The 18,500-nt window shown below is 39.1% G+C and overlaps 1 protein-coding gene across 16 annotated transcripts in view; it reads left to right on the forward strand.

The window, feature by feature from the left end:
* The window catches only part of CrebB (Cyclic-AMP response element binding protein B), a 71,630-nt gene that overhangs the window by 18,560 nt on the left and 34,570 nt on the right, over positions 1-18,500 (forward strand). For 10 of the 16 annotated variants that reach the window (XM_067132963.1, XM_067132978.1, XM_067132966.1 and 7 more), the window contains exon 2: positions 6,591-6,694. The exons of the other annotated variants lie outside the window; for them this stretch is intronic. In XM_067132963.1, the coding sequence (XP_066989064.1) occupies positions 6,669-6,694 (26 nt within the window). In that variant the 5' untranslated portion in view covers positions 6,591-6,668. The remainder of the gene's footprint in view (positions 1-6,590; positions 6,695-18,500) is intronic. 16 annotated transcript variants of the gene reach the window in all.

Consider the following 18,500-nt stretch of genomic DNA (forward strand, 5'->3'; position numbering starts at 1 on the left):
TACCGCCTTCGAACACAAATACATCTAATTTACACTACAAGAGACCCGCGTTCAATGAGATCAGCCACTGGGAGATCTCAGATAGCTCTGCTTTAAGAAGAGATTATACGGGTCTGTGTTAAAAATGACCAGGGTTTCAGGTTCAGATTTCGCCCTTTTGTACAGGCAATTTACAGTTTCCACGATGCATCTCAGAGGAAGGTCATTAACCTAGATTATTGCCTCGTCCTTTGCTCAGTTAATCCTGTGCCGAGTTAAGCGAGTGGATTTCACATGGCACTTTCGCAGTCGTGTTTTCATGCTGTGTTTGATATATATTTGTGTGTCCTTGGATTTTTGGCTGAAATAAAATGAATTACATGATGAACGTTGGATATTGTATTTCGCTATTTCTAAGGCTGCCTTTAACTAACGTAATTGATTACCTTGCCTTTTATGGTTTAATTAAAGCACGTTAACCAGGTAATCGAGTAAGTCCTATCAGTAGTACGTCTGGTTCTGTTGATATAGATTGCTCAAAAGGAAACTACGCGTGACTCCCCTTCTCGAACTTAGGAGGAGGATTGCACCTTAGATCCTTGTTTATTTATATATGATGAACGTCTTTGACGAAGTTCGTCAGAAACTCTCTTAAGATGCGTTTAAAGACAATGAGGCTTCAAAATGCTAGTAGGTGACAGTAAGATTACTGTAATGTTATTCTATTATTATTATTTATTTATTAAATTTTTTTTTTTTTTTGGCATTCCAATCTTTCAAAGCCGTGAACATTTTTGGCTGAGAGAACTATGTCAAATTGGTGTTGACAAAATGTAATACGATTTGTTAAAGGAATAATCATTAGCTAAAAAAAATTGTTACCGTTACCAGATTGTTGAATCTGTTCTAAGATATAATCACAAAATACTTAAAGATGTTGGAAATATGGTTTGCCTTGGTGAACGGTTTAATAGCAAAGTCACATTCATACCGGTGAACCGAACCAGGCTTTGAATAGCAGAGGTGCGGTACTGTCCCCCAAATCTTTATTCCCGGGCCGAATGCATACATTCATCTTTTCAGTCTGTCCGGACGTGATTCATTATTGTGCAGCAAGACGTGTTATTTGTTTAGTGCGTTAGGCTTTATGTTTGGAGTTCCTTTCTGTAATCACTGTATAGTACCAATCACAATCCAGTTCATAAACTGTCGGAAGAGAGTGAATGTAAGAGGAAATTATGTCAACTTACGGCGTGGAAAAGGTACGTTTGGTTGTGGCAGAATTCTGTTGAGAATCGAGTATTGTATCGTGAATTTAGTCGTTGCAGATTCCTTTAGGAAGTGGTTCGATCCAGTATTGTTAGGGCATTGCATCACGTATTTAACTCTCTCTCTCTCTCTCTCTCTCTCTCTCTCTCTCTCTCTCTCTCTCTCTCTCTCTCTCTCTCTCTCTCTCTCTCTCGGTGTTTGTAAGATTATGCATGCATGTCAGTATAGCTAGTGAGATAAACGTGGTTAAATGCACCGATGAACTTTGCGTTCCTCGTCCTTCGTAGTGTCTCTCTCACATGATTGCATTGCGAGTCTCGGAATTCACCGAGTAATGGTAATTACGCCAACGTATTGTAGGTTGAGCATGCGCTTTCCTCAAAAAAAAAAAAGCAAGTGGCAGAATTGCCAAAAAAAATAAACGTGAATTTAAATGCTGCGAACTAGATACTTTGAATTTAAACTTTTAGGTCTAGGTGAAAGATTTTCCTGCATGTTTAGGAAACAAGGGCTGGACATGAAGCTCCTAAACTGTTTAGCTGAACTCTGAAAGAATTGGGTAATGAAATTTGTCGATTATTGCCAACTTAAGTGCTGATTTAATGTGCATCCCCTGGGGTGACATGTGATCAGCACTAGATTTACTTTGCAGTTAATCTGGTGATAGGGATAAGAGTCTTCCTTTTGAGGTGTATCAAGGTCATCCTACTTTGCAGTTGCGTCACCTGACCAAGAAAGATAGGCCACTAATAGTGTAACTAGTTCAGTTACCCTCTCGCGTTAGACGGCGTTAACATATTCGTTAGTTTTGTGCTACAATTTTAATTCACAGGAAGTCTACAAACGTTTTCACGCCACTTGCGATGATGATGGAGGTCCGAGTTATTTAGTGGTTTAGTGGTTTGCGTGTGTTCGCCCCCACATTACGGTTGTAGAATCGGAAGTATCGCTCCTTCACTCTGTGACCTACCAAGCCTTAAACAATTGTGGGTCATCAGTGTAACTGTTGATGTTTTGATTATAAAGTGCTATGACCCATCAGTGATAACAGCGAGCGGATTTTTCCTGGTGACTAGTATGCAAAGCACCATATTTTTTTGGAATGATGTTGATTTAAAAAAAAAAAATCAGCTCGTCTCATCGAATGGGTTCTCAAGAACGAATATTAAACATAAATATCGGTAAGCTTTTCACTCATACAGGCTCTCCTTATGTGTACGAAAAAAATGATCTTTGGTATTCTAATGGTTTCTGCTGCCATCCTACTGAATCTTTACGCTGCTTGTCCAAATGCATGAAATGGAGGTTCTGCACTTTTTCAGTAGCAGTCAGTGACAGTATTGGAACTGTTGAATCACATTTAATTCACGATTCGTACATGAGGTCTAGTCGCCGCGTGGTGTTTCCAAGTGCCAAATGTTATTTTCAGCAGAAAACTGAAGTTCCTGCTTGGCTAAGTAAACTATTGTTCCCAGATTAATGTAATCGCATCTCAGTATTTAAGGCAAGATACGAATTGACGTTATTCAGAGATGAATAACCTTGTTCTCGCAATGGTGGATGGCTACGGCGTGATGCGTTCCACTTACTGAACAGCATTCTCGGTGTTGCGCCTTAATCATTTCCGTAAGCTTTAGACATAGCTTGTAACGAACAGTATATTTGCCAACAACAATTGTCGTCCGAGGTGTGTCTGTGTTGTGAGTTACAAGGAGCTGGCCATTCATAAGCTATAAGTTAAGTAGAAGTTCGTATATTCTCTCTCTCTCTCTCTCTCTCTCTCTCTCTCTCTCTCTCTCTCTCTCTCTCTCTCTCTCTCTCGTAATTTGCAGTTCCTCTGATTGTTAATAATTTGAAATGTAAAATAGAGTAAAGCAAAAATCTGACTTGCATAGTTGCCAGATGCCTCTGTTAGTAAGCCCAGGAATCAAGTCAAACCCTCGGGACGAACTGAAGAAATAATAAAAGGTCAAATAGAACTTCTGCATTATTCCGAGTGCTCGAACTCCGAAAGAGACTAGTTAGAAGAGTTTCCCTCTTGTGGGGTGTCGGCTTGATCATGTTGCACGGAGTTCGTCGTGGACAATGGCGATTGCATCTGCTCTGGGGACCAAGCTGCCGTTGCGTAAGAGTGAATATGCATCGACAAACATGCAAGTTTACGTAGTGCCTGTTTGTTTAGCGAGCCGAGCTCGTTAGGCATGTGCTTCGCTCTCGTTCCCTTTCCAATTAATCATTTTTCTCGGACTTCGTCCGCTTATGGCATCAATTCATCTCTATCGATTCTTTTCGCTAAGTGGGATGGATGTCCCTTGCGAAACCCGGGTAAGTGGACTGCGCTCTAAAGTAATTCATCACAGGGTAGTGTGCAAATAAATGCAGCGATGTTGCAAGAGATGGCCGACAAGGTTAATGATCATGATCACCATATTTTCGGAATGACGTAATCCGTGATGCACTGACGTGTGCAAGGGAATCTCTTTGCAACTCGGTGACGTCATGCTCCTTTGGGTCTCCATATGACGTCATGCAGACCTTTTGTTGTTTGCTTATTCTGTACAAAGAAAGGTCGGCGAATCTCTCTCTCTCTCTCTCTCTCTCTCTCTCTCTCTCTCTCTCTCTCTCTCTCTCTCTCTCTCTCTCTCTCTCTCTCTCACTGTGTGTGTGTGTGTGTACAAAGAAAGGTCGGCGAATGTCTCTCGACACCATGTATCTCACAAATGGCTTATTTTATGAAAAGTTGATGCAGGACATTTTTGCCTGTGACTATAAAATCCTGCCTTTCACGTCACGCTGTGCCTTCGAATATGTTGTTTGATATGACAGGAAATATACATGTATAAAATAAACTTCGAGTTGATCCCAAGTTGGAAATTATAGCGCAGCCTGCTAAATCAAAATCCAAGTATTCTTTTCTTTTTGGAAGCTGATAATACGATTACCTCAGTACCACCGGCTTTGATTAAATGTAGGAAACATTCAGGATGTTGGATTAACGCGGTCTCACCAGTTCTCATGGATCAGCTTGGGCCTGTGACAGGTTTGGGATGCTAGGTTTTGAATTGTCGGTTTTGATCACCAGTTAGGAATTGGGAACACCTGTGAAAGGGTTTTCGTTGACCTTGCGACAGGTGTATCTACGAAGCTGGAATTTTTTTTTTTCTATCTGAGGCAAGGAAGTAGGGCGATGAGATAGGATAAGGAGGCATTGACCACCTCAGTGAGGTAAAGAAGTCTGAAAATGAAATGTAAGGAGAGCTTCAGTGCATTGCGGGACTTGTATGCACATTGCGCTATGTTTTGATTAACGAGCGGAGTTTTTATTATCATAGTAACTTTTTTGTTTTGGTTAGCTTATGTTGAAAGCGAAGTTGATCACATTTTTCACATGTAAAGCAATTTATGATGAAGTGCAGGGGATGAGTTGTGTTGCATCTGTTTCGATGCTATGATATTTCACTGAACTGATTTCGAGCCGTGTTCACGTAGTTTAGATTTTATTCATTCTAAAACGTTCCGGGTTCTGTACTAGAAGCTTTTATCAAACGTCCAGTTGAGTTGGCGGTAGCTGTGATAGATAAACATTTTTCTGATGCTCATATCAGGTGCCTGGATTGGGAGAAAGGTTACTGCATTTGTATTCTGATGGCGGTAAGATGACAAAAATTAACTTTACGAAGTTGACAAAAATTAACTTTACGAAGTTCTGTCTTTAACTTTTTCTCTTTATCCCAAGATTTTCATCCAGATTCTGGTTTAGAGACAAGTTGTCTGTCCGTTACAGTATCATCACACTTCTTTTTTTTATGGGGACTGATGTAGGTTTGGACTTCTTTGCCTCACCAGTGCCAACATCTCCCGTCATACCGCCTTGATTCTCGATCACCTTGAATTGCTCCGACTTTCCTAAACTACAGTTCCATTTGTGGGCCTTAGGTATACTTTTTCAGATGTTTCGTTTCCATTAAGGTCTGATTCGTCTTTAAGTACAGATAATTCATTTTGCATTTGCAGATGATTAAATTAAGTTCTTTATTCACATAATTAAAATTAAGCTTGTTTATGCATATTTCATTTTATTTCATTTATGGATTTGTTTTTTTATGGAGGTTGGGGTATGGGAGTTGCGGTTTGTCTCTCTTGAATATAAAAATTTGGTGAAAAATTGGCCATGAATAGAAAGCACCCAGTTGTAGGTAAAAGCTGGATTGGATTAGAATAAATAAAGCTATAGGAAAAGCAAGCTGTCGTGGCTATGGGAAGTAAAGCAGGTTATTTGCTTAGAAAATGAAATTAACAGGCGAATTCTTAGTAAAATGAAGGCTGGAATAGATTAAAGAATAAACTAAATTCTTAGTAAAATGAAGGCTGGAATAGGTTAAAGAATAAACTGTAAATTGTTAGTAAAATGAAAACTGGAATAGATTATTAAAGAATAAGCTAAATTTTTCCCGGTAAGATGCTTATGCGTAAGCGCATCTATTACGACACCTATTTTTTTTTTTTTACTCAAAGATTTTCATATTCTCACAGCGATCCCCCAAATTGAGGTTTTCCCCTTTTTCAAAGATGCTCGAATGTCAGATAGGTTAAGGTGTTATATATAATATTTGTTATAATTCCAAATTCATTCAGATTTTTTATATGAATTTTCACATTGAACAACTTTAGCAATTTAGAAGTTGAACTTAGATATAAACTACTGTATATACTATGATAAGGAATTAAGACTTACGAAGTGCCGCCTATTTCTTAGATTACATTGGCATGTTTAAAAAAAAAAAAAAATACTAGAAAATATCAACCCTTTGGGGTCATTGCGGCTGTTATATATATATACAATTAATGACCGTCTCTCTCTCTCTCTCTCTCTCTCTCTCTCTCTCTCTCTCTCTCTCTGTTTAGTCTTTGAGCTAAAGGTATTACTGTAAATTGTTTTGCTTCCCATGGGTTGTCAAGAAAAGAGGATGAATCATTTGGTGTGGGTTACGACGAGATTCCCTTCAGTAATTTACAAAAATATTGTGGAACGTTTTGATCTGTTTATTCTGTGGTTAAATTTCTACCTGCAATTGCAGAGTATTAGTTTCTCATTTGTTAAAGCTCACATGATTTCCAAGCCTCTTTGAATACTTAATATGTAATGTCCTGTAATAAGTGACCACATTGCCTGAAATAATAAACACTAGTTTGTTGATTTTTTTTCTAATACTTGCTATTTACAATAGTAATTCTAATGAACATATTTTTCATGCCAAGGCTTTTATCATTTCATTTATTTAAACCTGACAATTATAAACTTTTAGGCATTTTTTTGATTGAACATACACTTGTGTACACAGGAAAGGGAGCCCTTGAAAGAGTTTGGTTGTCGGACTGACATAGGCGTTGGAACGGAAGTACGGTACCCTTAAGGCAAGATGCGAAAGTTCGTGCAAGATCAGAGGTGAGTGATGTGTGTTCAGGGGAGGGTTTGATGCGCTGCTGGTGAGCCTTTTATTTCGTTGCCGAAGAGGCTGGTAGTATGGAAGTGTTACATACTGGCTGTGACTCTCCTTTTGCAAGGCAACCTCCTTGCCTCTCTCACATTGGCTTGCGGACGATGTTTCTAGCCCAGCTCTTTTTCTCGTGTTGCAAATAATAAGAGAAGAAATAGGCTGTTATTTTAAGGGCTTGGGTTTGGTGCAGGAGAGAGGAGACAGCTCAGTGTTGTGTCTATGAGCGAGACCGTATTGAAGGGCTTTTGTTTATTGACTTGGAAGTTCTTTAGTTTTGTTGTGTCTCGGATGGCTGGGAAATGCAGGAAGACTGTAGAGGCTTGTGGATCGGGGATTGATCTGTAACATGAGATCGAAGGCAAAGTTGATGGATGTGGTTGGAAGGCAAAGATGAATATAAATCGTGAGAAGTAATTATTATAGATTTAATTCTAGAGTTGTGTGTCTAAATATAAAGACTAGTAAGACAGAAAAATGAGAAATGTATGTAGTGATAAAATGGATGAAAAATGACTTACGGACAGTGGACCAAAGTTAACGCGTAAAAAAAAAAATTCAAGATTAGGATACAAAGTGAGCGGTGAGGTTTTGGGTGTAATCTCTCCTGAAAAAAAAAAAATCTCCAAGACGGGAAGGATAAAATTAGAGGTTTGGTAAAGAAAAAAAAGTCATTGTACTGCAGTTGCAAAGCAGAAAAGATTATGTATCATTAGGCAAGGGAATGGTTAGTTGGGGGGAGACCGTCTGAAGAAATAAGCCACTGATATAAATTTGAGAATGCTTGTGTTTGGAAGGAACTGTTGAGAATGTATTGAGGGCAAGGAAAGGGGTTAAAGAATTGCAAGGCACGAGTTGTTCCTTTGCCCTAAATGAAAGGCAGTAGAGGTAATTTCAAGAACTGTAAAGATAGCAGAGCTAAACCTGATAAAGTTGACCAAGAAAAACGGGTAACATGACTGATAAGGAAAGAACAGTGGGGATTTAGACCGGAAAGAGATTTTAGAAACATTTGTGCGTTATGTTAAAAAAAAAAATACGTTTCCAGTGGAACTGGTATAATGCGGAGTGTGGTGAGAATATGTAATGTAGAAAGGGATTTGTTGAGTGACTGGAAAATTTTTATCTTTAAAGCGCATGGAAATTTTTACCATTTTAAAGCACAGCATGTGTTAAAATATGTCTCTGTTACAAGGCTGCTATTTTCATGGATTGTGCTCTGAGAGGAGTCGGTGAAAGGCCAGGATATGGTGGCCCAGGCATTTTGATCAGGATGGATTTGAATACATTTGACTCGAAGCAGTTCCATCCTCTGATATGCGCGTAACAAATACCAGTGGCATAGAAATTTGGTCAAGAGTTTAACTTGGAATGGGTGATGTCCTCGGGAGACAGAATTGGTTGAGGTTCATGAAGAGCAGCTACAAAGACCTGTAAGTATATACAGTAAAGTTGAAGAATAATGTTAGCGAAAGCAAGATTTTGCAATAGGTGTTGGACAGTTTATAAATGTAATGGATGATGTTAGTATGAGAGAAGAGTGAAGTAAGATCTCTGTACAAGGTTTTGAACAGTGTGTATAGACTGATAAAATTTGGATGTAAGAAAAGGTTGTTGTGCAAACCTTAACCGTCTAATATGAAGGTAAAATGTGATGAAGAATGCATTTGTGAGAATGTGTGTAGAGCAAGAAGGGTTGAACAGTGATGAGAAATATAGATTTATGACTGAAGTGATAAAAAGTAATCGTACGCGAAAGGATACGTCAGGTTGTTTTTAGGACAGATTGGTGAAAATTGTCATTTCTTTAGTCCAACGAAGTGTCGTGAAACATAGGGCAGATTTCAGACGATGCCACATTGCTACATCTCTATAGCAGGTCATAGTTTTGTACAACCAGTCGTGAAGACTTAAATTGGAAACGTTCTCGGTATCATCAGTCAAATGCCGCGAGCCGAGCGTGAATTTCGAGTCCACCAATATTTTAAGTCAGAGAAGGAAAATGAAAGTACTGCGCAGTTGAGCTGAACGTTCTACATTATTGTATCGTATGTGTATAGAAGGAGAGCACAGCAGGGGAGAATTTAGTTTCCGTTTTCATCGATAAAAAGAGAAGCAAATATTATATCATAGCTAAATTATTACGCCAGAAATGAAATTCCGATTTTGGATAAAAAGTTACTTTGAAGTTTAAAGAAATTACCGAATTCGGTGGTTACAAACAATCTATCCATAAAAGTGCTTAAAAGTATTGATAGAGAATGGATTAAACTATGATTGAGTTGACGGAAGTTAAGTTTTCAATAAAGAGGCGATATCAAATGTGTTGGGACACTGTTTCTCCGTTACAAAAAAAAAAACAAAAACACTGGTCAAGGAAACAAATTTCTTTGATTTTTTATCCAGTTCATCATATTCGGGTAAGGCAAAAAAACGTAATGCTTACGTATCTATAGTCCCCATGGGACGTTTTAAATTAGTATGTACACGCAAAAGAGAGAGAGAGTGAGAATGTGATATTATTCGACGGATAGTTACCAATTTGTTGTTTCTGGGTAAAAGAGTTAGTATTCATCAACTGTTGTTCGTTTAACAAATTAAAAGTTGTAGAGAGAAATTTATGGAACCTATAGGAGTCGCAGTCACTTCCACATCTCGTGGGGAAGAAATTATCAACACTAGTAGAATAACGTAAACGCTCCGGGAAGTGGACATTTGAGAAAACCGGGAAGTTTGTCGTTGTCATCGGTAAAACACGAAGTAAAAGCACCGAACAACGTCATTGAAACTCGAAAGTCGGACTTCCTTATATCACTTGAGAGTGAATGTTTTATTTTTTCCCCCGTATTGTTTTATTTTTACAGTTGCAACGGCATATTGGTATTGATTATACTCTCTCTCTCTCTCTCTCTCTCTCTCTCTCTCTCTCTCTCTCTCTCTCTCTCTCTCTCTCTCTCTCTCTCTCTCTCTCTCTCAAAACTTTGGTTTCTTGTGAAATATAGTTGTGAGAATGAGTTGATATTTCTTTTGGTTTAAACTAGATTGATTTATGCTCTCTCTCTCTCTCTCTCTCTCTCTCTCTCTCTCTCTCTCTCTCTCTCTCTCTCTCTCAAAACTTGGGTTTTGTGAAATATAATTGCGAGAATGTATTAATATTTGTTTCGGTTTAAACTTGAAATTGATTTATGCAACATATAGTCTCTCTCTCTCTCTCTTTCTCTCTTTGTTTATGTTTCTTATGAAATTTAATTCCGAGAATATACTGATATTAGTTTACGTTTAAAGCTTTGAATATGTGATGTATGCAACGTATAGCATCGTTTATTTTGGATGCAACCGAGCGCTCCTGTTTGGTCGTTACCGTCACAGTACTTGTACAAATACTCGAAGCGGAGTGCTGTTGTTCCCAATTGACAGTAAACACTTCAAACGAGCTACAGTATAAAAGGAAAAAGTAATTTTTGAAAATATTGAGGGGAAAGTTCTTAGTAAGAAGAGGAAGGGAGTGAGGGAAGAAATCAACCCTAGGGGTTAAAATCAAACCTTACGTTCTTTAGAGACCACAGCATTGGTGTAGACTTCTTTGGAAACTTTGTGGGTGATTTGTGTCACGATTCTTGGTCCAAGTCGAGCCAAGGGGTTGTCATGCACCGGACCCCTTGCAACCACGCTAAACCTTCCACAAGCGTTAGTCATTCGATCGTTGAATACAGAAGTGCTTTATTTTGTACAAGCTCTTGATTCTTCTACTTAGTTGCTCATGATTCCGTTTCGGCTGACCCTAAAATGAGTGGGTGGGAGATGGGAAACGTTTGCCTTAAAGCTTATTCCATCCAGGAAGTATATCGAAGACGGTAATTATCCTATATTTGGAAAAGTTGCCCGTGGAAGATGAGGAAGTGCTCGGCCATTGAACTCCGAAACGAATGCTTAATCTTCGTATTATCTATATTTGAATCTGATCTAATCGATTAAGGTAGGGACATTTATTTATGGTATCTTGAAGTTTGTGACGAAAATAATGTTTTTTTTTTTGTCATGATGGAGAAAATACATGTGGTGTTTGTAAATACATGTGGCATTTTGGAGTCAACTCAATTCCGTGTCCAATATTTTTTACTGTTACATAAAACTCGTACTTTCCAGTCGACCAGTCTCGAGAATTTGTCTGAGTTGTGTCGTACAGTAGTGGCCTTGGTTGAGTCTGGCCTTCCTTGCAGATGATCAGTAGCAGAAGAATCTCTTTGCTAGCAGATTCCGCACGTGTGCGCGAGGGATATTGTTTGTTTCTGTTTTTTTTTTTTCCTGGACAGGGGAAAGGGGGGGGGGGGTTTGCTCTCACCTAAGCTCTTATTGCTCTTGTGCCGCTGTTACAATTGAGGTCACAACCATACAAGTGATGGCTGTGGAAATGAGACGAACAAGTATATATGCGCTTGATCATGACTGCTGTTAGCATCTCTTCTCCGTAACATAGCAATTTTTAAAAATATTTTGTATTTTTCGTAACAGAAACCTGAAGTTATTTCCACAGAAACTAAATCCTCTTGTAGAAAACTCCAGGTTCCTATGTTAGGAAATATATACAAATTATTTTATCAAATCGCTTCCACAGAAACCAAGTCCCTCTGCAGAAAACTTCAGGTTCTATGTTAGGAAACATACAGATTATTTGATCAAATCGCTATTTTGCACCAAATGACTTTTCCCTCGAGATGTGACGGGGATGGGTGGCAGACATCTGGTTTTCATTTCGCTTGATGAAAACGGGCTTTATGTTTTTGTTCACAGTGCTAGATTCTAATTCATTGATTTTTTGGTGCTAACCTTTTATTTTCTTGTTCGGTGTCTGACCAATTACCCTGCCCGCTGCCGTCTCTTTTGCAATCATGTTTTTTTTTTTTTTTTCACGCAGAGGTGCGATTACCGAAGCCTCCAAACGTGAGTGACGTCATTGCATTCTCGGGGTTTCCCAGCTACACGTTCTTGATCTGAGACGGTGATGGCTTTCCCCCTTCGCGCTTGTTGAGAAGGCGAACTTTCTTGCTACTGCATTCAAAATATTCTAGCGTTATGCATGGCCGGATATTTCATTGCGCTTGGATGGCCGAGCACTCCATCACAACTCCAAGAGAAATTAATTTTGTAACTTGTAAGGAGTGCGGTTACTAAATTTGAAATGTAGTTATATATATATATATTTATATTTATATATATTATATATATATATTTATATTTATATATATTATATATTTATATATATATATATATATATATATATATATATATATATATATATATATATATATATATTATAACTTGTAAGGAGTGCAGTTACTAGATTTGAAATGTAGTTCAGCAAACATAGGGAAAAATGAAAAACTCGTTTTGCTTAGAGGAATGACTAGCCCTCTATAAGCAAAGGGAAAGTTGTCTATGACCACTTAGTATGCCAGGCTGGCGGATGATAGGATTTTGATTTGAGGAAGCAGGGCAGACAACGGAAGGATTGCTAGGGTAAGGGCAGTGTTGGGTTAGGTAAGAAACTGGTTTCGTTCGCTTTTTTTGAGCCGTATGTCGGGGACATATGAGTGTGAAGGTTAATTTTGGGAGGAAGGAGGAGAGAGGAGACCGAGAAAGTGGGGCCTAAGGATTGGAGGAGGTTTTTGCAATGAAGTGACCTTATAATCCAGCAGGTGCCATGGAACATGCAAAATCTAAGTAAGCTGTTCATTGCGTGTAAAGAGAGCAGTGCAGTCTTGATTACTTCCGTGCAGTGACTGAAATGTCTAATAGCAGTTTTCTGCGTCTCTCAAGCACTGAACGGCCGAGAGTTGCCTCACGCTTGGCTTGGCAGCCTGAATTTCGGGGATCAAATCATGGTGCAGCAATCCAGGGTGAAAATATATGCATACATTTTGGGCATAGTTTTTCGTTACGCAGTTCTCGTTCAGTGCTAAAACTCATGTGACATTTATTACTTTTAAGGCAACACGTCTCCAGCTTTCTGCACTTCTAATCTTCAAGGTCGAAGTTTTGAATGAAAAGGGAATAAATGTGCTGTTGTATTGCTCCATTCCTTTATTCACTATTGCTGACAACTTTAATTTATGGCCTACATCAAAGCTAAATTATAACTGCTCTCTGGTACAGAAGTGGGTAGGGTAAAACAAGAATTTTTCTAATATTGAGGACTTGAACGCTTGCATACATTCGAGATTGGTAATCGGTTTAGTGTAGTTAGCCCCCGTGTTTCTCTTCCCTAAGGTTCGTGTGCTTATCGTGCGTTTTATATTTTATGAGTGTCTATTGATTCTTTCTAGTGGAGCTGCTATGCTTCTGGTAATGGCTATGGACAGTCCCGCTATTTCATTGAATGAGTTCTCTCTCTCTCTCTCTCTCTCTCTCTCTCTCTCTCTCTCTCTCTCTCTCTCTCTCTCTCTCTCTCTGTGTGTGTGTGTGGTGTTAACATAGTGTATAGTTGTATGAGTAATCCTAGTTGTTCGTTAAGCGATGTTAGTGTATAGTTGATGAGTAATCCTAAAAACAGTTGTTCTTTAATCCATGTTGGACTTTCCTCTGTCTCTGTAGGGAATCCTATCTTCTTTGCTGAATGTTTTGAAGGCCAAGTAATCCTCAGCCCTTAATAAGGATTGCTTATGCAGCGTGCGAACACCTTTACCGAGGACAGCGTATGGTTATTCTGAAATTACTGGTATTAAAGGCCACAGAATAATTCTCTCTCTCTCTCTCTCTCTCTCTCTCTCTCTCTCTCTCTCTCTCTCTCTCTCTCTCTCTCAAGGTCAAGATGTATTCAATTGTTCTTATTTGTTGAGTTAGTTGGTTAAAGACATGTAATACGTCCGATTCCAAATATATATATGTGTGTGTATAAATAGTAATTTGTCAGAGTGTAGCTGACAAAGGATTTTAGTTGGTTCATTTTTAGCTACCTTGAACGTCGTCATGACGTAATCCTGTCGGCTTCAGGAATTGCGGGGATTCCTCATTTTCCTCCCGAGGACCGGAATGAGTCACCGGTGTTCAGTGGTAGTACTTTAGTTGGTTGTCGTGATATCGCAGATTGTTGCCTTTCCATCTTGGATGTTTCCTTCATTCTTGGAGTTTTATGAAAGAAATCGAATGCTTGGTGTTTACGCCTCTGATCAATTTGTCTGTTTCAAATTATATTAATCGTTTACTCTTTAAATTCTTTATATATTCTTTTTGATTTGGTTTCACTTACTATGATTACCAGTGTGTACCGTTTGATGTCAGTTTTTTAATTTATTAATTTCATTCATCACGACAGTTCTATAGGTGATAGCTACTTTACACACACACACACACACACACACACTCGTGTACAGAGAGAGAGGAGGGCTAGGTTTTCTCACCAGAGGGTAAACGAACCACCGAAAACAGAGTAAGAGTAGAAGTTTTGGCAAAAATAGGATCCGAAGTCAAAACATGACAAGTAAAAATAAGGAAACAAGACTTCGTGAGCCCCAGCTGTCGCTGTCACCCGAGGGCCTGTTGCAACTGAGGCGGCAGCTCCTTCTGTCCTTGCGTTAGACCATGCACACGAATAAGAGAAGAAGCGAGTACAAGGGAAGTGTGGAGAGTTCTTGAACACTAATAGAGGAGAACAGAAAATCTTTCAACTATACGTCTTACAGTCAGTAACTTCCTCGGTCCTAATATTATGGCGCTGAATCTGTCGCTTGTATTTTTATGATGTCATCATTTAGAAGGTCGCACAAAAAGGGATGGCTGGCATCCATTGGATTTGGTCGTTGTAGTCGTTGTAATATAACCCTCGGATCTCATGTGGTATATATTTTATATCTAAACCAGCTTAAGACTGGCATTACACGCACGCATTTGCACAGTGCAGGCAGCTCTGCATCTCTCTCTCTCTCTCTCTCTCTCTCTCTCTCTCTCTCTCTCTCTCTCTCTCTCTCTCTCATTTATCTGTATGCTCCATTGTTCACATTGATGTTCACACACACACACACACACACACACACACACACACAGACTCCAGATACATGGTTTGACGTCAGAAAGAGCTTAACTGCAGTGAACCAAAGCAGAAGTCTTATTGTTCCGTAGTTGGCAAGTTTCTGAAGCAATGATCACCCTCGAAAGGAAGGGGGTTGCTGCTGCTGCTGTGATGTTTCGCATGACGGACAAGAAAAACAGTGTGGGTTGATATATTATATTTTTTTTTGCGATCGGAGACGGTAAATCAACTGGTGTCTAGAAAAAAAAGAGTATTTAATGAATCTCATAGTGGTATTACTGTATTATTCGTATTTTCCAGACTAACTATCTTAACCAGCTTTGACAGTGTTTAAAGACAAAACGTCAAAGATAGCGACACAGTAAGATCGTGATAAGGAAAGAAGTTCCAGAGAAGCACCAATGTCACTTTTCCTCCCCCTCAAAAGAGAGAGAGAGAGAGAGAGAGAGAGAGAGAGAGAGAGAGAGAGAGAGAGAGAGAGAGAGAGAGAGAGAGAATAAGATTTGATGCAGCAAAAACACCACCAGCGGGTTATTTCAAAAATTTTGCTATGTACATCTCTTGTTTATGAGTATTAAATGGCAATTCTAATTTCATTAGGAATTTGATAGAAAAACTATGATAGTGTTAAAGAAAGAGCTTCGAAATTGGCAACACAGCACCACCGTAAAAGAAAAAAATCGCCGCAAAAGTTTTTACATATCTTGAGGCGTCGATTCCGGACAACTTATATATTTATTATTTCATGGCTAATTTTGTTCTTAGACTTTCCTCAAAATTAAATTTCCACTTTAAACAAATTCTTATTTTCTTTCTCAAGTACCTATATTTGCTGCTCTATTTTTATTACTTCCCTTTTTTTCCCCTCTCACTTTCTTCCTGACTACCGTTTCCAGCCTCTTGTACACCAGTACAGAATCTCTCTTTTTATATAATTGGGACTCATGTAATTTTTTCCTTTCCTAAATTTCTTGTTTTTCAGCCAACAATTTTTTTTTCCATTGTCACGCCTTTACCCAAAACACTCCTTCCAATGGCCATAACTGGAATTCTACACACTTTTTCATTTACTCTCTTCACTTGTACTTTTACAGCTGGGCTGCCTCATTCTCAAGCCTTCTTCCCCAGCTAGAACTTTTATTCGTCCTGACTTTTGCTGTCAACAGATAATGGTACGTACATACATACATACATTGTACGACCAGCCTCTCCTTTACTTATCTTTACAAGTGTCACCTTGTTCCATCAATACTGTGCTAAAGGAAAGTCTGACAAGTATACTTTTGAATATTCTTTGGAAACCGTGCATTTTTAATAATTTCCCAATTCCTGGACCATATGACTCGCTATTTGAACTTCTCATGCCCCACACAATTTTGCACTTATAAATCCTCGAGCAGACCCGTTCCTCTCCCGAGTCTACCCAACACTGCATGAGCTACTCTTGCTCTTAACTATCCACCTTTCGGCACCTAGACACCATCACTCAGTTCTTCGGTTACGACGCGCGCGCACACTCGCTTACTCCCTTTGTACTTTTGTCCGGCATTGTGCCAAACAGTCACTTTTCTGTCCTTGAACTAATGAACTGTCAGCATACATTCGGAATCCTAAAGAGTAGAATTTTATTTTATTTTATTTATTGTCTTTATTTGCGATGTTATTACAGGGTTGGGAGGTGCTAACCCCATGTTCCCTGTCATTCGGGGACTTTTGCACTGCGAAGAGAATCGAGGACATTATTATTTTTCTCCCCTTAGTGAAACGACTCATCTTCCACGAGTGGCATTTCCTCCCACCAAGGGATCCACAACCCTTCACTAGGCATTCTTCACGTAAAGTACGTTATATTTGTATCACAGAATATTTTACCAGAAATATACACATATGTATTTGTAATACCCATGACCTCTTCACACTTGTGGGGTATGTGTGTTACTACAAGGCCTTGGATCTGAAATGAAGAAACCCTGACTTCCATTGGCGAGATTCGAACTCACGCATAGTGGGGTGAGGTTTAGCTAAACAAGTCAGCCATGAAGGGTACAGGTGTGTCTCAGCTTCTAGGTACATATATCTGTGGAATTCGGGTCAGTTTTGCTGGAACTGGAACAATCCATCCTCACCGCCTTATCAGTGTCAGCTCATTCAGCTGAATCGACCACAGACATGAAGTCATGATATGGAAGCAGTCCAGATGTGTTCAGACAGCCGTGGAGAAGAACTTGGAATTATCGGCGTCCTATTTCTGGTTAAATGCTCCTCGTGGTAAGCAAGGCTTTTGCAAGTCTTTGAGCTCTGAAGGATGATTGGTCCCAGTATTAATGGATCACCTTTGCACTTTTTCATTTTGATGGGTATGTTGGATACTTCATTTAGTTTTTTTATATTTTTATATTACTCTAATATTGTCATATTTTTGCAATACTCTGCAAGGCTGTAAGAATTATGAAAGAATAATTTTTTTATTTTCTACTTTTGTTGTTTGACTTTCAGTTGTGTGAAAATTTTCGAGGTGATAAACGCCCCACTAACAAGATAAAAAAAAAACATTGCAACTGGTATCTAAGATGTACCTTGCACGAAAACCGAGAGAGATCGGCTTTGAAGGAGGAAGGGGGTTGGGGGGGGGCGGCACAGGATCAGCAAACTGCAGTGCTTCAGTAAGAAGCTTGTGTAAGGCACGTTAAATTTCCAGAGCAGGTCGCTCAAGAACCGGTACTTCACTCCTGATCAGCTGATCAGGCATTCCTAGTTTGAAGCTTTCTCTTGCATTGCCTGCCATTTTTAGTTTTCTGTAATAGAAAACTGTTGTGACGGCTTTGTCTGTCCGTCCGCACTTTTTCCTGTCCGCCCTCAGATCTTAAAAATTACTGAGGCTAGAGGGCTGCAAATTGGTATGACGATCATCCACCGTCCAGTCATCAAACATACCAAATTGCAGCCCTCTAGCCTCAATAGTTTTCACTTTATTTAAGGTTAAAGTTTGCCATAATCGTACTTCTGGCGTCGCTATAGGTACCAACAACACAGGCCACCACCGGACCGTGGCTGAAAGTTTCTTACAGAATTATACGCTGTACAGGAAACTTGGCGAATTTTTTACTTGTTTGTTTTTGCGATATAAGCTACTGTTTGTATCACATGTTTAGTGGCTCCTGCGGCTTCTTCCCCAAAATAGTTTATATGTGACGATGCCTACTTTAGGACAGAGCTTTTTTTTTTTTTTTTTTTAGCACAAGTTACTCTCTCTCTCTCTCTCTCTTCTCCGTGTTTTGTTTTCGGGTTTGTTTTAAAACGGGAATTTCCTTTTTTTATGCACAGTTTGCTGCTCGGGGTATGGTGTCGGTCCTGTTGCTGATATATCAAACATTCAGATGACTTATAGCTTCAACTTGTGCAGCAACACAATGGTGGTGACGTCAAGGAATACGATTATAATGCATGAGACCCTTTTGTATTGTAGAGATGTACTTTGTTAAATGTAGCTACCTGATTCTTTTCCGAGATGTCCAACGGTCACCTTAGAGACTGTACGTGTGTGTGTGTCACCTTAGAGACTGTACATGTGTGTGTGTGTGTGTGTGTGTAAAACTGATTGGAAGAGAGCGGTCTGCATGTTGAATATTTTTATTTCTAGTAATAGCTTTAAAGTGGAAGACTAATAGGTCTTTATGGTAACTTTTTTTTTTATTAAAGATATCTTAGCATGAGAAGATAGCTTTAGTATT

This window comes from Macrobrachium rosenbergii, chromosome 32, assembly GCF_040412425.1.
Source record: "Macrobrachium rosenbergii isolate ZJJX-2024 chromosome 32, ASM4041242v1, whole genome shotgun sequence".
Lineage (NCBI taxonomy): Eukaryota > Metazoa > Arthropoda > Malacostraca > Decapoda > Palaemonidae > Macrobrachium > Macrobrachium rosenbergii.